Source organism: Clinocottus analis, unplaced genomic scaffold, assembly GCF_023055335.1.
Source record: "Clinocottus analis isolate CAN_PGR_092001 unplaced genomic scaffold, fCliAna1.0.p SCAF_12, whole genome shotgun sequence".
In the NCBI taxonomy this organism is placed as follows: domain Eukaryota; kingdom Metazoa; phylum Chordata; class Actinopteri; order Perciformes; family Cottidae; genus Clinocottus; species Clinocottus analis.
The window spans coordinates 16,029,354-16,051,839 of NW_027175843.1; the positions used below are offsets into that span (position 1 = coordinate 16,029,354).

General features: G+C 39.7%; 1 protein-coding gene across 11 annotated transcripts in view; it reads left to right on the forward strand.

The window, feature by feature from the left end:
* stxbp5l (syntaxin binding protein 5L) overlaps window positions 1-22,486 on the forward strand; it is a 114,706-nt gene that overhangs the window by 40,992 nt on the left and 51,228 nt on the right. For all 11 annotated transcript variants that reach the window (XM_068572076.1, XM_068572077.1, XM_068572080.1 and 8 more), the window contains exons 3-5: window positions 7,401-7,482; window positions 14,771-14,871; window positions 20,738-20,872. In XM_068572076.1, coding sequence (XP_068428177.1) covers window positions 7,401-7,482; window positions 14,771-14,871; window positions 20,738-20,872 — 318 coding nt within the window. The remainder of the gene's footprint in view (window positions 1-7,400; window positions 7,483-14,770; window positions 14,872-20,737; window positions 20,873-22,486) is intronic.

Sequence of the window (22,486 nt, forward strand, 5' to 3'; positions counted from 1 at the left end):
TTATTTGATGCCTGTGTGACATGCTAGTTATAGTATATATCTAAAATACAGAGATTTATTTTTATTGTTCATCTAACCTTAAGACATGAGAGGCTGCCCGATCTTTCTAAAATCAAGGATTTTGCACATACTTGAACAGATATACAGAACAGACCCACACTCACACTCTTGAACACGAACGTGCTGCACACGTGAAATGTTCATCAACATGCTCCACTCCACGTGTTATTATACTGATAAACGTGTTAAAGGCAGATAACACTTTGCTAGCCATGAATTTACACATAGCTGTGAGGTGTTTTGATGTCAGGGAAAAATATGTTTATACCCTGCCCTAACTCCTCACTTACATTAGTATCATCTGGTAGGAACATATGGACATAGCTAATTTTGGGTGGTGATTATTTATTTATTTTTTTACCATAAATCATCCACATTGCTATTGATACTGTAAATAATGTCTTGTGTCCCTCCTACATCCACTTTGTTTATAAAATACAACAACTAAAGTGTTGTATTTCATTGCCAGGAGATTAAAAGGAAACTGCCCACTGCAGCGGCAGACTATACTAGCATGTTGTTTCTTAAAATAGTAATTATAAAAGATGTTACAATGAGATAAAGCATAGAGAAAGCAATAGAGACATGGAGAGACTGACTATAGTGCACAACTTGTTGTATCACCTAAGATTATGTCAAGCGGACTAGTTTTAATACGAGGCCTCTTAAATAGCACTTGTTGGCTACACACATGATATTGTGCTTGAAGACTGAGCCTTATGATAAATGCCTCAGGCACAAAAGTTGGCATGCTCACTAGTTGATGATCTATGTAAAATAAAATAGAAATAATATATACACACAAAGAGGAAGGGCAGTATTTGAGTCAGAACAGTTATTTCACATGCCGTGCTCCAAAAAGATACATTTGGACAGTGAAACCAAAGCCTTTTATTTAATTTTTTTTAATATTTAAAAAAAGAGTAGTGTTCATCGCATGGTATTTGATATGTTTCTTAGAATCACAGTCTTGCAACACCACCTGTCAATGATGATGCAAAAGAATGACTGGTAAGTGCCCAACATCTCAATTTCCTGCTCATTATCGAGTACACTACGCAGGATCTGTTCGATATGGAGCAGGGAAGCAGTGAATGGGGGAGTAATTCCAGACATTGCCATCGTCGGAAGCCGGCTCGCAACTGAAAAACAAGCACAGCTTGTTAGAGTGTAAATATAATCCAAACCAACCGGGAAAAAGACCCTCAGGATGCATTTTTTTTGTGAATAAAGAAGCACATGTTTACACCCAGCAGTTATTCATGACTGGAAAGACAAGCGTACCAAAATTAACTCAGCGTGATGTTGGCGTCAAACAAGTTAAAATGCTTCGGAGGATAGAGGAAGAACATTTCAGGAGTCAGTGAAAGGATGTAATAATATTACTGAGGTATTGAAGCAGAGAACAAAGAATGGTTGCAGATGAAAGAAAAGCCCTCGTGTAAGATACAGTCAGATGTGCATGGTCTTTACGCTCATCCATACCTACTTTAAGTAGAAGATTGTACAGCGCTCTACATGCTTTGTTATAGTGTTTTTGTTCATCAAACATCATGTAGATGAGAGCCCTCTCAGAATAGCTGATTGGCCTTTCTTCACAAGTCCATGTGGGCTGGAATGTTAACGTAAGTAATTAAAGCATGGGTAATTTTAGTCCACCATACAGCGATGCAATTATAAGTTTCTCCTCCCTTTCCCCTCCGCTGTTATCGTTGCTTGTTGCCAGTCCAACAAACAAAAACATTTGCCATTGTTTGTAGTGTTGCACTTATGCGATGTGTTTGTCTTCCCTGCTGAGATAAAAACATAGTCTTGATTGGAGCCTATTGTGTTAAATTCTAGATTCATGTTGAAAACTAATTTGGTTGTTCAACCTGCTACAGCAGGGTGAGAAATTGTAGTGGTTTCAGCGCATTTAGAAATTCATTAATGCCGCCGTTTTTATCTTAGAACTGCTAAACAGCATGTGCGAACAAACATCATCATATCGTAATTATGCAGATGTGTGCCCTAAATCCTTTGTCGCTCTTACAGGTGTCAAGCATTGTGTGAACCCATGAGACACATTTTTTTAGTTTGATTAGCTGATCATTGTAACTGTCAAAAGAAAACTCACAAATGATGATATGCAAAGTATATAGGAGTAGAGCATCGAGCCAACTGTCTCGGATAACACGAGCTACATTGGTTAAATGTTAATGTATGCTGTACCTGATTTCAGTGTTAATCAGGTTGTGAAGCAGTAAAACAAAACTCACTGTACCAAGACATCTGGATCTTAGGACGCTTTATCAACGTTACAAATCTTTTATTTTTACGATGAGGAAATAAGGCTCTAGTTTGACTGGATCAGCTGCAAACTGTGTGTGACAAATAGCAACAGAAACAGTCAGGTTTTTTTCTCCTTCATTTTAGCATTGTTTCTTGTTAGCAGCAATATAGTTTTTGTCTCCTGTATGAATGTAGGCGACTTCACCTTCACATCAGCTTTGTGCTTTTGACAGCTTCTTTTGTGTTTGGATGCGGACCCGAGTGTGATGTGAATTTAAATGGGATGTGTATAAAGACTCGCCTGTCAGGGAGAGAATGATCCAGACAGACAGAGAGATGATTTGAGTCTGTCGCCAACCATTGCCTTTTGAGTCAGCCCTTGAATAACACAAACACATGCACATCTGTTCATACTATACAGTAGGGCTGGGGCAATTTACAGACGCTGTCACCAACGTCACCAATTACAAATATGAATACATGCATAGTGTCCTGGCACGTCATAAGAATAGCTGCGCCATGTCAAAGCATCTAAACCACATGTTCGCACGCAGTTTGGCAACGGAAGTACGGCGAAGTCCAATAGCTTTTGAAGCTGTGCAGGGGCGTTAACTCCCAAAGATCTCAAATGCCAGCCATTTCGTCTATTACTACGAGCAACCATTCACCAGTTAACACATTCACTGTTTTTATTTGTTTTTCAAACAATGTATTTATTGATTTTTAGTCTGCAAGTCACATCAAATTCAATGTCAACAGAACAATACACAGCGAACATGTTCCCCCTGTTCTCCCTCCTAAAATAATAAAGTAAATAAATAATAGATAAATTAAAACAGATAATAAAAAGAAAATAAACAAACATTAAAAAATACTTTACAAACTGAATAATGGGTGTTTTTTGTTGTTTTTCCTACAAGTCAATGTACATGATCAGATAGTTGTCCTACTCTCCCCCAGCCTGTTCCTGCTGAAGCAAGTCATCAATATTAGTATTATGCCTTAAGAAGTACCTCAAAGGTCCCCAGATATCATCAAAAACATTTTATTCATCATCTTTTCCATTAACATGTTTGAGGCCATTTCTTACACATTCACTCGTTAATCTGAAAAACCTGCTGCTCTTAAACGGCTACGATCCTTTTGGAATTATGTGGAATTTAAGTTTCCCTTTGGAATATCGATTTCGACAACCAAAAAGGCAACAACCAGACATGTTGATGCTAATCACAGTTTAGTTTCAATGTTTAAAGTTTGCTTACTTGGATAGCTGTTGAAAAAGCTTTTGCGCATGAATCCTTTTTGCTGACGTTGGCTTTCAAAGGGTCTATAGCTCCCACTGCGACAAGCCTAACCCTCATTGTCAAGACAGACGCCTTGCAATACATTCGTAAACCATGTCTGACTTGTTTTTATTCAAGCCTTTCGTCCTGGAAGTCACCCACTGTGTGGGTATTAAAGGGAGAAATACATATAGACTGCTTGACTAAGTGGACAAGACTGTTGTTTGTGCTCAGTGTATTGCCACAGGTAAAAAAAAATGTTTCTTTGTGTGCTGCTCAATATGAGCATATGAGGACAAAAGGCCTCTCTCCTACCAAGTAAGCTCGAATATTAGGTGTTTGATTTTCCTCCCCACTGATGTAGCTCAGTCAATCGGATTTCTTTTCCGTATCGGTGAGTGGACCAGACAAAAAAAAACATGTTTTCCGAAACTAACACATGACTCACAACATTTGCAGACTATTATCTGTATGTGTATGTGTGTGCCCTGGTGCCTACCTCGTGAATGTGCACCACTTTATAACAAATATACAGTGTAAAGCTGGCAATCAAATACACGCTGGCAAACACACAAGATAACTGTTTGAAGTTACAATTTTTAGTCACAGCAATCATGGTGTCTGCTGTCACGGTGTCCCATCACAGTATGAATGTGTACAATTAAAAGAGTGACAATTACAAATTAGCCCTTGATATATCTATTTTTCCAGCATACATGAAATACCGTACAGCTACATTTGTTTGTGTACATCCGTACACAAACGTTTGATGAAAAAGTCACACAACCATCCGGGGGTTATCTAGCTGGCTTTGACTATAATACAACCATTGTGTTGTTTATACACAGATTTTGTAACCATAATTGTTATATTATACATGTAAATTGTAGATAAAAAAATCTATAACCATATTCAGTATTAGTTCTCCATATATTTGTGTTGCATGCATTATATTTACTATGTTTACTGGGCAGTCAAACAAAAGTGAAGACATAAAACAAACATTTTTTTTCTTTTTTGTACAAGAGTTAAGAATTGTTTTGAAACAAGACTGAAATTGAACTTTTGCCTCGGGGCATGAGCTGTCTTGAGTCTTTCCTCCCCAGTGCACCTGGGATCTGTAGCCTGGTTCAACGATTCACCATATCACAGTGCATGGCTGCTTCTGCTGCTGGAGATATGATAAGTCAGTCTAGCAAGACTGTCTGGATGTTTCTGTCTCGTTGGTTTCAGAGTACATTGTGTCACTGAAATGAGATGCGCTCACTCTGCATATCATCAATCTGTTGGCTTTCTGATTGAGTTCTCTATCACATCTGCAATAGGAAAAACCATCACTGAACACAGCTAGTGGTGTTTGTGTGTAATCCAAGCTTCATATGTCTCTCTTATTTAGTAATAGCAACCGTTAAATAAGTGAGTAGAACGTATATTGAATTTACAATATGATCTTTACATTTTTGAAACAAATAACCATTTTTGTCTAGCCACGGCTGTTTTCCTGTTCTCTGGACGTTCATTCTCATGAACATGATATTTCCTCCATGCGCGGAAGGCATAATGACCACCTGGACTCTAGCTTGAACTGATACCATCTGGGTGGACAAATGCTACCCTGACCTCACAAAACACATTTTTGACCAAAAGTCAAGAATGAATTTGCTGATTATGATAATTTCACACTCCTTTCTAAGAGGATGAAACAATTGAGTGATGACACACATTTTGATCTCAATAAAAGTTTTCTGCAGTGTTAGACAACTGAACTGAAACATTTGAACGTGGCTCCTAAATGTTACACAATCCCTTTGCCCTGAGCTGTTTGCAAGGTGTAGCTATTAATGCCAAGTGAGGTAGACAGAAATCACTGGAGGGACAAGGGTACGGCCACGTAACCGCATCCTAAGTTTTGTATTGGACCACTATTGCGTGTCATGTGCACACACACTCAGAATAAGACATAACAAAAACTGTCTATTTAGTGCATGGAATGCTGAGAACTTAAAATTATAGTTCTAAGGGTAGAAGGATGCAAAAGCCTTTCCCCCTGATTGTTGAATACAACAAAACACAAATGCCATGTCATATGAGTACAACAGCTTGAATACCTGGAAAACACTTTTTTTCTTATCTTTTTGAGGATAAGATGTTTTGTGCTTTTACATGAATTTGTATACCGCGACATCCATTTAGCTGTATTTAGTTCATACTCCAGACTGCCACGGCATCATGACTAAACAGTCTGAACAAGGTGGTTTTGGTTTACACACAAACAGATGCTAATGAATTGCGAGACATATCAGGATCATTCAAATCATTGCAGAACTGGTCACATGTAGTTCTGTGATGTACCTCGAGCAATGTTGGCAACATTTTTAATTCTGTACATAGCGATTAAATAACTGCTCCTGTCCCAGATCCAACTGGCTCATCCCCGTCCTGTTGATTTCCACCTGCTTTAAAGGATGTGCCCGTGGCTTTTACTTTCTCTGGTACCATACTTCTTTTCTAACCAAGCCACATTCAGTAAATACAGTGTTCCTTAGCCTTTGTATAATTTTAGGATGTATTTTTCAGGGCGAATTGGAAAATTACTTGACAAGGATGTATACTGCAGGACAAGATCGATAAGTACAATAACAAAATTGACCGCTTTTTACATTGTCATCTATAGTGTTGATGTGTGCGGTATGTTGATTATTTATGTTGTTTATACCTTGTACAGACAGACTTGAGTCCAGTTGCTTCATGAAACCAATCACAAATAGCAAAAAGTTTTATTTTTTAACAGACACGCCTTCTGAGGGCTTCCAGGCTAAACTCTTTGTAGTTTCAGGAGAATGAGGGGAATGTTCGTTGGATAGCACAACCAAGCTGGAGGGAAAATCTTGCACAGACATATTTTTTTCTGATGTACTGTTTGTACTGTACTATTTGTCGGTCTTGAATATGGTCTTGGTACTTTACCAACTGTACGTACTTGCCCCCAAGCAAACCTATTGAATTAGTGTTGTTTCTGTTTCTGCTAAGTTTAATGACCCAGTTATGATTTTCGCATCCGTTCATTTTAGTTTAGCTTGGTATTAGAATAGCATCTGGTCTGTTACTACATGATTTGTTTAGCTGTTAACATTAATTGGCTTGTGAATACGCTCTGCTCGCAGTTTATTACCTATAGCTAATTCAAATGCTGTAATACAGCAGTGTTATTTTGTATCATGTTCCACTGAGAATTGTTCTTAATATTATGTCAGAAATAAAATAGAAACATCTCTGTTGGTGTTGCTCCTCATCTGTGTTTGAACCTGTTTTGCTATAAACTTGACTTCCCCAATGTCGAAGGAGAGGAGCTGAAGGGTGTGTGTCAACAGTCACTAAGTATTACATGGAAGCTTTTTCAAATTTACTCCAACTATTTGATGTTGTGCCACCTGCCTACTTAAATCAGGCCAGTTGCATAACTGTCCAACCACAGTTGGAGCAGGTGCACCCTCATGGGACGGCGATAAGTCGATAAACTGATGAACAAAGGAACTATAGTCGGTTAAAAGATAATGATATGCCCTTCACCCATTGTCTGATTATCGCATTGAAGAACACAATTTTGGTCATGTAATATTAATATATCCGTCACAGTGCATTGTGGATGTTGTCTCAAACACAGTACAGCACAATCACCAACACAGAAATACCGGTATGTACAGTTTTTGCCTCTTACGCTTGTGTGTGTGTGTGTGTGTGTTATGTACACTTCTGTATACTTCCTTGACTTTGTGATGTCATCAGACTCGGAGGACCCGGGGTGGACTCTTACTGTCAGCATGAGAGTGGAGCAGCTGTCCTTCAACTACAGTTCCTCATCAATGAGGTAAGCTAAACTCCATTCCAAGGCTTTCGTAGAGCTGTGAGTTTTTAAAGCTGCTTTTGTCAAACTTTAAACTGTCAAACCCACGTGTTGTCAGCAACCTGTCCACCCAATGCAATAGCGTGGTTCTTATTTGTTTTGTCCTTGTTTTATAGTTGTTGTTTTTTTATAATGCCACAATTGAATTGAAAAAAATATCGATTGAGATTGTTATAATTAGTTTTTAACATTGTTAATGAGAGAATTTAACAGAAAATGGATACAACATATTGTATATCATCAGTAAATCAAAAAACATGTTACTGAAAACAAGTAATATACAGTATTAGTAGAAAAATATCAGTTTACCCTTCAAAACACTTCAGGTGTTGGAAAATAAAATGTGTCTCTGGAAAGGAGAGAGATCATGGGAAAAATAAAATGGCACATTTGGAGCACCTTTGTTCATGTTGTGATGACAGAAATGATGAATTCAATTTCACAATATCGTTTCTGACGAGGTGAGTTTGTTTTCCAATTCAATGAATTGACTTGAATGGATTTCATTTCAATTCATGAGTGGTGTGCCTTCAATCTGTCAAACCTAATAGTTTGAGAAATTGAAAGCTTTTCTGAATTGAATTTTGCTGATGTTACCATGCACAGCTGCTGGACTCTTGCCATGTCGAGCGAGAATCGGGGGGAATCACATAACGCACGAAAATGCGTCTTGACAGGCTTCAAGTAAGGCGTTTATGTCCAGTGAGCCAGAGCACGAACCAATCTGCATCCTGCGATGAGCTACTGGCAACTATACAGGCGAGGCTTTGGTGTGTGGGAAGAGGCACAGAGAGGTGACTGCTGGTTCAAAACAATGGCGGCTCTCAAAGAGGATAGCGGGGATGCTTCAATAGCACCCGTTATATCAGAACTAGAGAATATTTCTTCATTGACAAAAGAGCAAAGAATGGCACTGAAGGCTTGTCACTGTGGAAAAATGTGCTTTGCTCTTCTCCCGACTCGCTTCGTTAGGAGTTTGATTGACAGATGGCTCATCCATCACCTGCAAAGTATTTTTTGAAAGTGCCCTTTCTTTACAGAGCGGCTTCTCAGATGGCTCTGTGTGACAAACCATCTGGCAGGTCAGCTTATTATTGTCATTTCTGTTAAAAGAGAACAGCCGGAGTCGAATCACTATATCATTACATTTATATTAAAGCATCATGACCATGTGATCACGACTTTCAGGACATCATTTCCTCTCTGCCTTTAACATCATTTTCCGTCACTGCATGTTCGTCCACTGACAGATCAGCACTGTGTGGGTTGACACATGGCAGTGCTCTGCGCCAGTATTTTAGGACTTTACCAGCAGCTATCTCACTGCCATATTTTGTTTAGGAACAAAATACTGTAGGTGTATTAGTAACAAAAACAGTTTTTTTTAAAGTTAAAGAGCAGGATCACAAAGCTGTCTCTCTCTTTGTGTTTCTTGTTCCGTCTCTCCTTCATCCCTTCGTAATCTACGCACTCTCAGCTTTTTTTCTTTTTTTCCACTCTATTTCTTTTCAAGCCCACTGGCTTTTTCAGCCCACTTATCCATCACTCATTGGCCCCCTTGTGATGTGTATGAGTTAAATAGAGGTGGATGAGGCTGAACACGGGTGTGTGTGTGCTGTTGTGACAGGTATTGACTTTGTATACATATATGAGTATGTGTGTGGGTCTAAGTATATGTTTAAGCACCCAAATGTTGTTAAGTATCTTAACAGTGTGTATTTGATTGTGAGCATGTATGCTATACAGCTTATTTTGAAGTATTACAATTATGTTTTCGAATCATAGTAATTTCTAACCCCTCTGCTTTACAAACATGCATTAAACACGCCATACCTTTTGGAAAATACTTTTGTATAACAACTACTGTGTGAGAACAACAAGACTAATGGAATCTTCTGAAAAATAAATGCCTTTTAATGAACGGAAAGACACGTAATGCAGCGCAATGCTGTCCATCAGCCGAGAATGAAGAAAATGTCTGCGAGAGTCCTTCCCGAGTTATGTCATAGAGCCGAGCCAAGCTGGAGCCTTCTTCGCGGTTGATTATGTTGCAGCGAAAACTACGCGGGGCTCGGGCTAAAAGGGAGGAGCGGAAGCGTCACATTACACACAGGCCTGCAGTTGTGCTCTGCTGGAGAGGCGGTGCGTAATGCCCGGAGAGACGCCGCGTTTTTAGGGGGAGGGGGCTTGCAGACGTGACTTTGTCGCCACTTGCACACACACACACACACACAAACACACACACGCACACACACACACACACACACACACAGAGGAATGAGATGCTGGATTGCAGACGGGCTTTTGTCCCTTCATGAAACGTTAAAACCAGCACTCGTGGACTCATCGTAAATCAATTTTGTTTGGGAAAAAATACAAATTGTTGGGAAAGCCTCTGAGTGTTTGATCGAGGAATTGTGCTGCTTTGATGACAGCTCCGGAGAGAAGTGCTCCTCCGGTCACAGGGGCCCCTCGTGGGCTGCAGGTTGAGTCATCTTTCCCCGTCGCCCTGTTCTGGCTGAAGCTTCTATTGTCTGCAACTCTGGAACCACAAAAAAAAGGCTTTTGGGACAGCCTTTATACTAACCCAAATCAAGTAGAGTTATTGTGAATGCAGCTTAGATGTACAGTATTAGAAACAGGGTGTGCTCCATCAGTAGTTGGGGTCAAGTGTATCTTATTTAATTGCCAGGTTTGTAAAAGACGTTTGTTAGATAGTCTCAGTTTGTGTTTGTGTGGGTCTGTGTGCCACTGACACAGTTTTATTTGTCCATTTGATCTTGTGGTATTTACACATCTATGCACTTTCATGTTTATTTTTTGACTTAATCGCTTGGGGTTCTGCATACAGTGTGTGTGTGTGTGTGTGTGTGTGTGTGTGTGTGTGTGTGTGTGTCTGTTTGTGTACATAAACACTCACCACTGCTTTCTCTTACATTGAAGAACAGCAAATCACAGTGACTTCTGTAGCTCTTCTCATTGTTCCACAGTGACTATGAGCAGTGCTGCATGTCAATGCCCTCTTTTGGATTCGACGTGTGGGTGGTCGCCAGCCTCACTAATGCTTGACTTGCAGATTTAGAGCGGCCTCTTGACATTCGCCGAGATGTAATGACATATCCCCGTTAGATGTATAAGCTCACTAAAGAGGCCGCTTATTGCAGGCGCCTGTGGATGATGACCTTGTGCAGTGTGAGTATATGTAAATTCACACAGTTCAAAAGTTCTAGTTGTTAATCGTTTTATTATTCAGTCATAATCTCATACCATGTTTCTCTCATGCCATTTTATGGGGAGATTTTTATTTTCTGTCACTGTGCTGTGCGGAGGGTATGAATAAGCTAATGAATGTGTTTGTTTACCTTTTCTGAATTCATTATTTTGCTCCATGAATAATACATTTAAAAGGTCTTGAGGGGGCTGCTGAGGGTTAGTGTCAAAGGAGGTCACTATAACTCTGTAAGAAGTAAAAATCTCAATGAATTATGGCAAGGAAAAAACAGAAATGGCCATATTTACAGGGGGCCCTTCACCTCGCCCCTCAAGATATCTGAATAAAAAAAGGTTTTGATGTGTACCCAGAGACTGATGAGTCCAAGCCTGGTGCCAGTCAGACACTGATTTGCAGGGGGGCCTTAGGTTGCTTTGGGGGGCGGCACGTTTCTTTTTTTACAGCTATGTCACACCTGTGGTGCATAGCCCCAACAGCAGGCACTTTGTTAGGCAGCATTATTCAATTTTCACAGAACACAGCTACGGGCGCAGCGGTCGCTACTTACGTGACAACATTACCCAGCATGCAGTTTGTCGGTGTAATTTTATAAATGTGAAACTATGACTCAAGTTTTTACCCCTGACACTTAAGTAGCTCCTCCTGCTGCGCTTTAAGCCACAGCTGTGAAAATTATATGTTGCTGACTGCAGAAGAGTGACAGCAGCCGCTACGGCACCGGTATGACGGTATTTGAAAAATTCATATCGGATGGAAGTTTGAAACTGGTGTACTGAACAGCCCTGTGATATGTGATTGACCAGCTTGTCCGTCCAGGGCGGACCCAACAGAGGCCCAAGGCACCCCAAAGTCCGCCCCTAGCGCCGGGCCTGCATGAGTCAACATGCATGCTTACTCTATGCTTATTCATGCAAAGTATAAATGTGATATTTCAGCCTATTAGAAAATGGTGTATTTACATAATCCATACTAGGGTCCCTACACCGTCTTGGAATTGCATAAATTGGGCACGACTTCATCCGCCATTCATGTGTGATGCTGGGAGTCTGCATGAAATGAGCTAGCAGGATGTGGTTGGTACCTATGGATGCTTGAGATCATCTTTCAAATGATACCAATATCTTCTCTCAGCCTCTTACAGACAGTAATGTCATAAATCCCCAGGAGAGCGGCAAAAAAAAATATTTCCCAACACATCGCCTCTGCTGCATTAATGAGGTACATGGCGACAGAGCCCAGAGTTGTGGATATACTGTATATTTAATAAACATACAGGGAAACTTTGTTTTTGAATATCGTTAATAAAGCCCATTTTCCTCCAAAAACATTTAAGAGAGACGAATGTTCTAAAAAATCTTAAACAGTTAAAGATCTATGTTGTATGTTGTTCAGTCTCATGTTCGATGGTTACACTCTTCTAGTAAGAGAGGACCAGCTGGAATAGCCGGAGGACAGACAAAACAGATTACAACACATCCACGCACCCAGACACACGCCTCATTAACCTTTGACTTGACCTGAGATTGGAGAACTAAATTAGCTCACAGCAGCTGGTGAATGCTAAAACTTGAATTAAAAATGTCCTTGCACATTTTTTTTAAAGTGGTATTGCTTTACAACAGCATGATTTGCATTGAAAGCAGACACTCAAACCTGCTCGCGCTACTATTTGCCTTCTTCTCAGCTGCAGAAGACTTTGATCATGCCACCGGCATCCTCTTACAAGAAAGAACAGATCCCTCACTGTGTGATGTATTGATTAATGAACTATTAATAGACCATCTGACACACACATGAGTGCTTTAGTGATTCCCATTGACCAAGTCTTTGTTGACTTTGTATGGATTATGAACATCCTCTTTGTTAGAAATATGAAATACATCTTTTTTAGAGGTATTTATTGTAGGGAAATATGAAAGCAACCATCAATTCACGATACTACTAATCCCCTGTTTTGTACAGACACATAAACTAGCTAAAGTGATCTTCTAGATGGTTTAGTTGTGTGGGCTTTTACCCGCGCTGTGTTCTGTAAATGCACTTGGTCGTCCCGGCTGCGTTGCCATCGAGACATCAAGATAATTAACCCATAATGGGGTTGTGGCCCCGACTATCACCCCGTCAACCTTTCCCGTTCTCTTCCTTACGGTCTGGTTTGAATTTTCATTAGCGGCTGCTCCACCTCCTTTAATTCCTTCAGGTGACAGAAATAAACTCAATCTGCACAGGAAAGAATGTTCAAAATAATCCCTCGACTGTCAAATTAGATACAAAAATGTAATTGTTCAAATTACCTGAGGATTCTGTCGAGGATAAGAACCAGTGTGCAAATATAGAAAACTTTTATTAAAATCTAACATGAAATTACATCCTAATTTCACTTAATTGCCTGGTAATCATCAACACATCCCCCATCAGTCTTATTTGACATGGCTAAAGAGAATCACAAGGATTTTTTAAATCGGCGGTGAGCGGCTTGTCAAACAAAATGGGAGGTAATCGGCGGATATATTGCTAACATAATTGTTTTTCATTAAATCTTTCTTTCCTGTTTAATTAATTTCCGAAGATTATATATGTTTGTTTTACAAACAAAGTCTCATTGCTTATTTTGCAAATAGGCTTTAGTAAAGAAGCCTAATTTAAGTGAGATGTGAGTCACAGGTGGTACTGAAAAGTGAAGGTCATTCATTTTTTATTTATGACTTGGATCGGGGTAGAAGAAGGAATTAGTCACAGATTAAGTGTTTTTACGAGACAATACTTAATCCTTTTATTGCCTCAAGGTAATACATATTTTTTTCTCAAGAATAATTACATTCATGGCTAGTTTGTGTGTTGCCTATATAACAAACAGTGGACATACACACACATACAAAATGCCCAATTCATGATATATTACCGTGTATTTACCGTGTAACCTTTTATTGACCTCATATTTACAAAACAATTTTTCAACAAATATTTTTTTCACTCAGGGAGTAGGAAGAACACATTCACAGTTATACAAATCACTAGGAAGAATGTTTTTATCCTCTCTTACACTGTACAGTCTTTAATCCCACGATTAAGTTTGTAATCTAAAGCTTATTCTCCCTGGGCCCCAGTCTTTACAGCGATGCCTTAGTAGGAAATCCACACTGGGAATTTCACTGGAATTATAATCCTCAGAACTAGAAAACCGACTAACATCATTTGAAAAATGAGTTCCCTCTCACAGTTTCTTTTGTGATTCTCTGTGATTTCGCACTGAACCAAGACAGCCATCCATCTTTTATCTGTAACCGTTTATCAGAGTGGTCCGCGGCAGATCACAGCTTATATTGCGAAAAGGTTGGGGACACCCTGGACAGGTCGGCTGGCTATCTCAGGGCTGACACACAGACAGTTACCCTTCACACTCACCACAGTCACATGATCATGTCATCAGTTAACCTAAGCTGCATGTCTTTGGAAGCCAGAAGACCCAGAGCAAATGTACGCTAACGCGTGAAGAACATGCTAACGCCGCACAGAAGGGCCGGTCGGAGGGTTCGGGTCTGGCTTGCTTTTGCTGTGAGGTGGCAGTGCTATGTTAGTACACTTTTTTTTTACATTACAGTTAAACATCTCTTTATTTTGCTGTCCAAGAGGCTGAAGAAACAAACGTACCGCTTCAGTTATCTGAACAGACCATGTCGTGCAGTCATAGGATGTTTAGGGAATCCAGGAAAACAACTCTCAATGTCTCTCTTACTGTTTCTTTGCTGTTGCTTATTGGTCTCTGCATTCATATATTCTCTAACAACAACAATATTGTTTTCTGTTAGCTGTCATGAGGCATTCTGGGAAAGCTATTTCTTGAGAGACACTGTACTTCATGTCATTGTGTAGATTTTTGGGATCTTCTCTGAGTGCGTTACAGCTACAATCTTGTGCTTCTAGTCCAATCAACCAGGACTACAGACATTGGGTTGATTTAAAAAGGGCAAGGTCTGCATAATAATTAATTATTGATATTTTTTTTCTTTTTACCTTAAGGGGGCGCTGGTCACAGCCTGCGCAGATGACACACTTCACTTGTGGAATCTCCGTCAGAGACGACCGGCTGTCCTTCACTCACTTAAATTTAATAGAGAAAGGTAAGCATTATTTCCACTCGACGAAACAAACAAGCACACACACCCACACACAGAGGTACACCCTCAAACACAACTCCCCACCTTGCTCCAGTGAAAGCTTGATGTGCCTGTCTGAGGTCAGTACATACTATTTTGCACAGGCAATTAGGGATGAGCTCCCAGAACCACCAAATACATGAGCTCAATAGATAGTCACGGTGACAATACACCAGAAAGGCCCCGACTCATGCCGCACCCCAAACCACCCAGCATATACTGCCGAACCATCTCTTAGCTGCAGCATCGGCATCAGTCAGAGCTTTTCCACCAGGAAGACACATTTAATCAGTTCAGGCTTGAAGACAGTGAAGCAGTGAGTGTTGACAGGAGAAGGCCAGCTCCTCTGTCCTGCCTCTGATTCTTTTTCACCCTGTCCGGCAAACCTGAAAAGGAGGAAATGCTGGGTTGAAGCTCTCTCTTCTGGCTCAGCTGGAGACCCCTTCTGCCTTGAGAGCCACCCCCATTAACACCACCGCAGGCTGTGAGAGCTGACTTCCCAGAGGTTATTAAGCAGCTGAATCCATCTTCTTTTACATGCCACCCAAATCCACAAGACATAGGTAGTCTTACAATACATGTAGATGGTGGCCAGCCATCTATATGTCAGTTTAGAGACGCAGATAGGAGTAGAGGCACGGCGGCAAAGTTCTGTACCGCTGTGGACAAGGTTTGCAGTAAAACTCCACCAATAAACTTCAACTGCTTGGTTTTGGAAAGATCTTTCTTTGTTGTGAAAACCTTTGGGCCTTCTGGACTACACAGAAGTGACTCAGTTGTCAAAATAAATATTCTCAATGTCCTGCCTGAGCATTCTCAGAAACAGGTTGTTCAATCTGAGGGTGGCCACTGCAGTTGTTTACCTATACAGAGCACACAAGCACAGTCCAGTATGTGTGTTCACAGGGCGGAATAGCAAGCTAGTAGTGTGTGGTAAAACAAGCACTACTGTGTCATGGCAGGGGTTGTTTAAGTTTGCAAAGTTTGTGTAAACAGATTGAAAACCTTCTGCATTGTGTCTGCTTTAGTTCTAGACAGGGCTCTCTAACGTTGCCATAAACCATCACATGGTCAACATAAGAAGACGTTGTTTTATTAATATAATGGTTTCAGTGCAAATTGGTGTGTCATACCCCTGTAGCAAGGGTCCTTCTTGAAAGAAATAAGGCTTACGTGCTATGTTCCTGTTATGTTTTAGAATTCACCTGACAGATAATGTGGCATCATTCACCTCAGTATGTGTGAATATTTAGTTCACACCACATTTCATAACAGCAAACAAGAGATTACACACAAAGCCGAACACAAATACATCATATTAACTGAGCCATAAGATTCAAATATATGATGACGTTAATTAAATAAAAGAGGTTTTTTTTCCAATATTTCTCTTTCTATATTTTCTTTTAATGCTTCTTGTTTGGATTAACTTGATGTTAAAGATAAAAAAGTAGGATCATTTCTGTCTCAGTAAATACTTTTTGTCTTTCTGCAAGGGGAAACAGCAACTAAAAGTTGATTTCCACCGTGTACTGAGTCATGGGCAAGGACATTTAATGAATATGACTGCATTCCCATTAAATGGGATGGAACATAAAGTGTGTTCAAAAAGCAAATTAGGTGTAGTAAGTAAGAGTAAGACAATGTCATTTGGAGGCGTACAAGAAAATTAGGTTTGGTAATTTTCTGAAAGCAGCAATCAAAATCGCTGCGGTTTGACTGAGAACACTGAGCTGCTGCGTTTGCGTGAGCCGTCTGGTATATTTTAAATTTTATAATGTTTTCTTCATTCTTCTTGTTCATGCAAATGCATGCAAAAGGGTCACAGCGTTAATTCAAGTGTTACTTGTGACGAGTATATGCAATCGCCAACACAACCTGATTGCAATTACAAGTCAAGGACAGCTGAGTCACAGGGCATAACTTCTCTCTACTGAAACTTTCCATCACAGGAGAGCAAAAAGCTTTCTCGCAACAAAAAATATCATTGCTATGAATAAAGCACATTCAACACAAACACGACCAAAGCCGCTTTCATAATGCGACAGAGCTTTAGCGGATAATGGGCCGGAGGAGATTTTTTTAATCCATGTCTGCAAGTTGTTAGAGAGATAACTTTTTGTCTCTGCGTCTCTGGGTTCAAGTCATTAGTATGTCTGAGAACTTTCGAACCTTCTTTCGGAATTCATGTCAAACCTCGTTCAGATTTTAATGACTTTTAAACTGAGGAATCTTGTAGTTAAAAACCCTAAATGTAGCCATAGAGATGGAGTCAAACACGTCATACCGTAAGGCCATGTCCACAGGAGGGGAAAATAATCAGTGCCTCAATATGCAAGCGGGGGCAGAAAACTCAGGATCCCAGTTTTCCCATTCTTCAGTCTCCATGCTGTCAAGGAAAGAGAGAAAGCAGCTGCTGCACACACAGGCAATATAAATAATGTTATGATTAATAATAACTTTTATTTCTATTGCTTTTATATCTATTGCTTTTATATCAAAGTTAGTCTGTCTGTCAGTCAGTCAATCAGTTAATTAGTTAGCTAGCTAGCTAATGCTTCCCAGAAAAAGTGGAAAGAGTTTGAAAATTTGGTAATAAATAATTTCTGTAATAATAATAATTCCAAGTTAGCTAAACTTTATTCAAAATTAATTCTTTATGTTGCTTACCATCAATTTTAAGCTACAGTCGCTCTTGTTGGCGACAGGATGAGAAGGGAGAGTAAATGACAAGCATTTTGTTTTCAGAAATTCAAACTGTACTGGAATGTAATTTTTTACACCGCTGAATAATTTACAGTCCATCACTTTGCTTAATTCTTTTGTTATTTTATGATGTATTATGTATTATGTACGGTGTACTTTTTGATATTTTTGTGGTGTGCCTTTTCATGGTCATATTTCTGCAGCACTTTTGCTACTGCATTTATCCGTTGTGAAATCATCACAAACCAGTCCCTTTAAAACGGTCCAATTCAGTCCACAATGTTGCATTCATTGCCGCTGGATCCTTCACTGTGTGATTCACCTGCCCACACACAAGCACAGAGGTAAAGGTTAGGAATATTGTTTTGTATCAAAGGTGTTGAAAAGCTGTTTGAGTAGCGTTCTACCTGTCTTGTGATGCAGTGGTAGGAAGCAAAACCACTTGCTTTTGGTGGCAGAGCAGTGAATCATGCTCCAAGATAAAAGGAGAAAAAGGGCATCATGAGTCATCCGTCAGAGGCCAGGCAGTGACTTGCCATTTAGCTCTGTCGCTCCAGACTGAACCTCGAACAATTAGCACCCTAACAACTCAAATTATCCCCCAAGAATAACTTCTTTATCACTGGAATTGGTGTAAAGAATTGTTTTGTGATAACTGTCAGACTGTCATGCTGTTGTCACAAAGAATTTGAAGAATCTCAGTCCAAACAAAACACATAACAATACATAAAACATTGGACACTTGCTGCAGTTGTTTTTGTGCATAATACAAAGAGGCATTTGAGCTAATGTAACCGCCTGTGTTTGAGCTTTTCAAATATGAATTCTCAGAGCAATTGTGTCATGTCTCCTGCAGAGGAAATGACAAGACCAGTTTCCGAGATGATGTCACCAATTAAATTCATCTCTAAATCTTTTTAATTCATTAAGGCTATTTGCTCTTGGTCTTGCAGTGGCCGGTCAGCTGGCAGCCAAAGCCACGTCTGCTCCTGTCCTCTTTGATTGATAATTATAAGACCCATTGATGGGGTCTGGTCCGACTGTATGGAATCAAAACGGTGGCCTTTGACTATCTACAGTTTGACTTTTGGATCTGTGTTCATCACTGCTTACCTCGTTCACCTTTCTGTCAACTTCTACTCCTTTCTTTCACTGAAGTTGTCCCTTGAACCCACATCTATTGAATCCTTCTTGTGACATTTTATGGTGAGCTCATAACGGAGGTAATCAGTGCTAAGAGGCTTCTCTACAGAGGCTCCATTTATTTTCATCGAGAAAACATTATGACTCATCGGGCTATTGCAGATATGGTTTTAAAATACGGCAATTTAGATGAAAAACTAGCAACACTTTCCCACAGTGATAGAATATTTGCACAGTTGGATGTTCACTGTGTCAAATAAACACACGTTTATGGAGAGGTTTAGATCTCGTCTGTTGCTTTCTGTGTATTAGACCTACTAACCCTGAAAGGTCCGTCACTTCCACAAAAAATAAATATGTAAACCTTGGTCTGCTAGGACTAAATGCATGTTGTAAAAGAAGGAGTACTGTAAAAATCCTCCGTCTCCCCCCCTGCCAGTTTGAATATTGTCATCTCCCCAAGCCCCTAAAATCCTTATTGAATTGTTTGCCATCTCATTTGTCTTCTATCTAATAATCCTGCCGCTTGCTGGGTGGGTGAATGTGGGGCTAGAGCCCAATGACCCCTCCCCTTCTACAAAGTAATCAGCAATGACAGGAGGGTTTTGTGTGTGCTGATCTTTCTTCCCCGGTGATTATGAAGATGTAGGTGGCTAATGTCAGCCCAATAATGGTTTAAGCAGCCTCACATCATGATTATTATTCATATGCCACATGTAAATCTGACATGGCTTCATGGTTATTTATTTTGATTCACTTAGCAATTAGGGTTTATAAAAGGCCTAAAAATGTGAAATCACACATCAATCAACAGACATGTAATCACTCCGGTATGGGCGTTGAAGGCTAAGATGGACATTGTATAGGCTACCGTTAAATGCTGAAGTAAATCAAGCTAATCCAGAATACTGCTGTTTGCCTGACGAGATGTTCCTTTAGCTCTTCTACGCTCACTTGGCTCACATGTACACACTATGGAAGGAGAACCCTGTACAATAGCTTATCAATGACCTGGTGAGACAACATTAGTCGATCAAAGAACATATCTTCATTTCATGTGAATCTGAGTGTTTAATTACTTTAAATGTTTCTTTGAATCTGTGTTGGCCAGCAGATGTAAAAAATTCAATAAAAATACAAATGTAAATGCTTTAAATTAATTATAATGATTCATTACACATACTTTGAATGCAAAATGACAGAATGACAGGTCATGAAAATCTATTATCCAAAATGTGCATGATCTCTGATTTTATTAAATATGTTTTACTATTTAAAGCTTTGAACAGAGGAGTAATGCGTATGTGCAAAACGCTGGTTTACAAGTGCTCTTTAAATAGTTATTTATATTGACTTGGAGGGCAAACCACTACAAAGTGTAGGAGGAGCGAATGTAGGTGAGAATAACTATGTAAGGCTTTCTGTTGTGAAGGACAATAGATTTTCGCTTTGCTGCTAAGTAAAAACGTTTACCTCGATTAAGAAGTCAGGCCATGACTTCTGTGAATGAGTCAGGGTACCACTTCTCTGAAGAAGGGCAGTTATTACCATTTAACAATGGCTCAGGAAGTCTGCCAGTAGACGACAACGTGGCTAGAATACAGTTATAATCACTTTGTCTATATTTTAGAATGATCAATTCTTTTTGAATCAGAACAGGTCTTTGTCAGTTATTAGTTCACTGCAACATATTGCACACAATTATGTAATGTTTACATAACTAAAGCTTGAACCTAATTATCCTAATCCTTATAATTAGCGGCTTGAAAGTACTTGGTTTGAACGACAGCAGAATGTGACCGTCAAGAGGTGTAAATCATTGTGCTTATGTACAAAATACTCGTTTAATTATGCCACAAGGAAACACTCAGCTCGACTGATCCTTCCAACCATTGAAACAAGCTGAATCATCGACCCCTTTGTGACTGTTCATATTCTAACACTCAGTCTCTCTCCCCCCTTTTTGTTTCTCGTTCTCCAGGATCACGTTTTGCCACCTTCCCTTTCAGAGCAAATGGCTGTATGTGGGGACGGAGCGTGGAAACACACACATCGTCAACATCGAGTCCTTCGTTTTGTCCGGATACGTCATCATGTGGAACAAGGCCATAGAACTGTGAGTTGTCCATAATCCAAAATACTGGATTTGATAGCAACGATGCTGATTAGTTATTCAAGACAGCGATGATGTTTCAGTGTGACTAATGTAACGATGATCATCAGTGAATGTTACAGTGGTGTGAATGGCAGTTTTCCTTCAAACAATATTGGAGGAAAACAAGAGCTGACATACAAGCAGTTTCAGATCTTTTTGAAAGCTGAACTCTGGTCAAACTCATTTCATGGCTCAAATCTTAAATGTGAACAGTTCAAATATTTCATCACAGACACTGGAAGTGTAAATGCCGCTTTACCCCGCTGACACCCCGCTAGTTTATCGACAGGTTCGTGAATTAGCTCGTCACACAAGGTTAATTTGTTCCCACAATTTCTTAATTAAAAAAACCTGAGTTTTCTTCAGATTAACTCTAAATTTAAAAATGTGTACATATATGTTTAGAAAGGGAACAGTAATGGCTTTCATTTTAATATCTTTAAATAGCTTTTGATTAATATGTGTGGATTGTATTTTTGATAATCGCTAAAATAGCCTAAAGCCTGAACCCGCCATTTATCCACTATGTTGTTGTTCAGCCACATTTAACGAAACAAACTGACCTTGCTAGATGTTCGATGTATTCGATATTTCACATAATATCTATAAAAATGAAACAAAAAAGATACGATGTTGAATCAGTTTTCCCGTAATTTTGAGAAAACCCATTTCGATGAACTGAAGACTGAATGAGTTGTTAAGATATTTACATTTCACAGTGCGCCATCAAACCACTGACATTTTATTTTTGCAGAAGCAGCCTTTTTCCATTCTGTTAATGTTCCCAGATGACTGTTAATGTTCTCAGTGTTATATAACACCTCACGTTTGGGCGTAATATTATTCGTCAGTCAACAGAAGCCTTCATTCATTTGTTGACATGCACTTTTGTTTCTTGCAAGTTTTGACTGCGTGGCTGAAATGCGCTGCGGATTAACAGCTTCAAGTGCCATAAAGTACACAAATGGCGCTCGGTTGCATTGCATGCTCGTTTGTTTCTGTTGGTTTCACCCACCTACGCAGCGTTCTTCTGTTGTTACCCTGACAAGTCCCCTGCTGCAGTGTCAGTCACAAGTCACTCCCATACCAAGCCATCGCTTTGCCTTCTGACAGGCCAAACCACAGTGAGCAGTCATAACACTGTTGTGTGCGTGTGGGAGGTCTGTCTGCCAATCATGGCTCAAGTCATGGAGGCTGAGGCAGCGGATGGGATCTGAACCGGATATTTGGTTTGCTGATTCCTTTCCGCAGAGTGAACCGAGGAGTGTTGCACATCACTTAAAATAACTTTCTTCTATCTGTAAGGTTTTCATTTGTTTTGTTTTGTTTTTATGTGTACGTATTAGTTAGTGGTACTCAATTAATTACTCAATAAACAAGTAATCATTCACTGCATAAGAATCCTACAGTAGTGTGTCCCCTGAAAGGAAGATAAGGTAAAACGATAAAATACTACTTCATATTCATGAAACATAAAATGAAACCTAATTGGAAAAGAGCCGGTGCACTATATCATACACTGAAGGCCTTTACTTTAATGGGTGAAGACACGGTTTAAACCTTTATCTGGTAGCT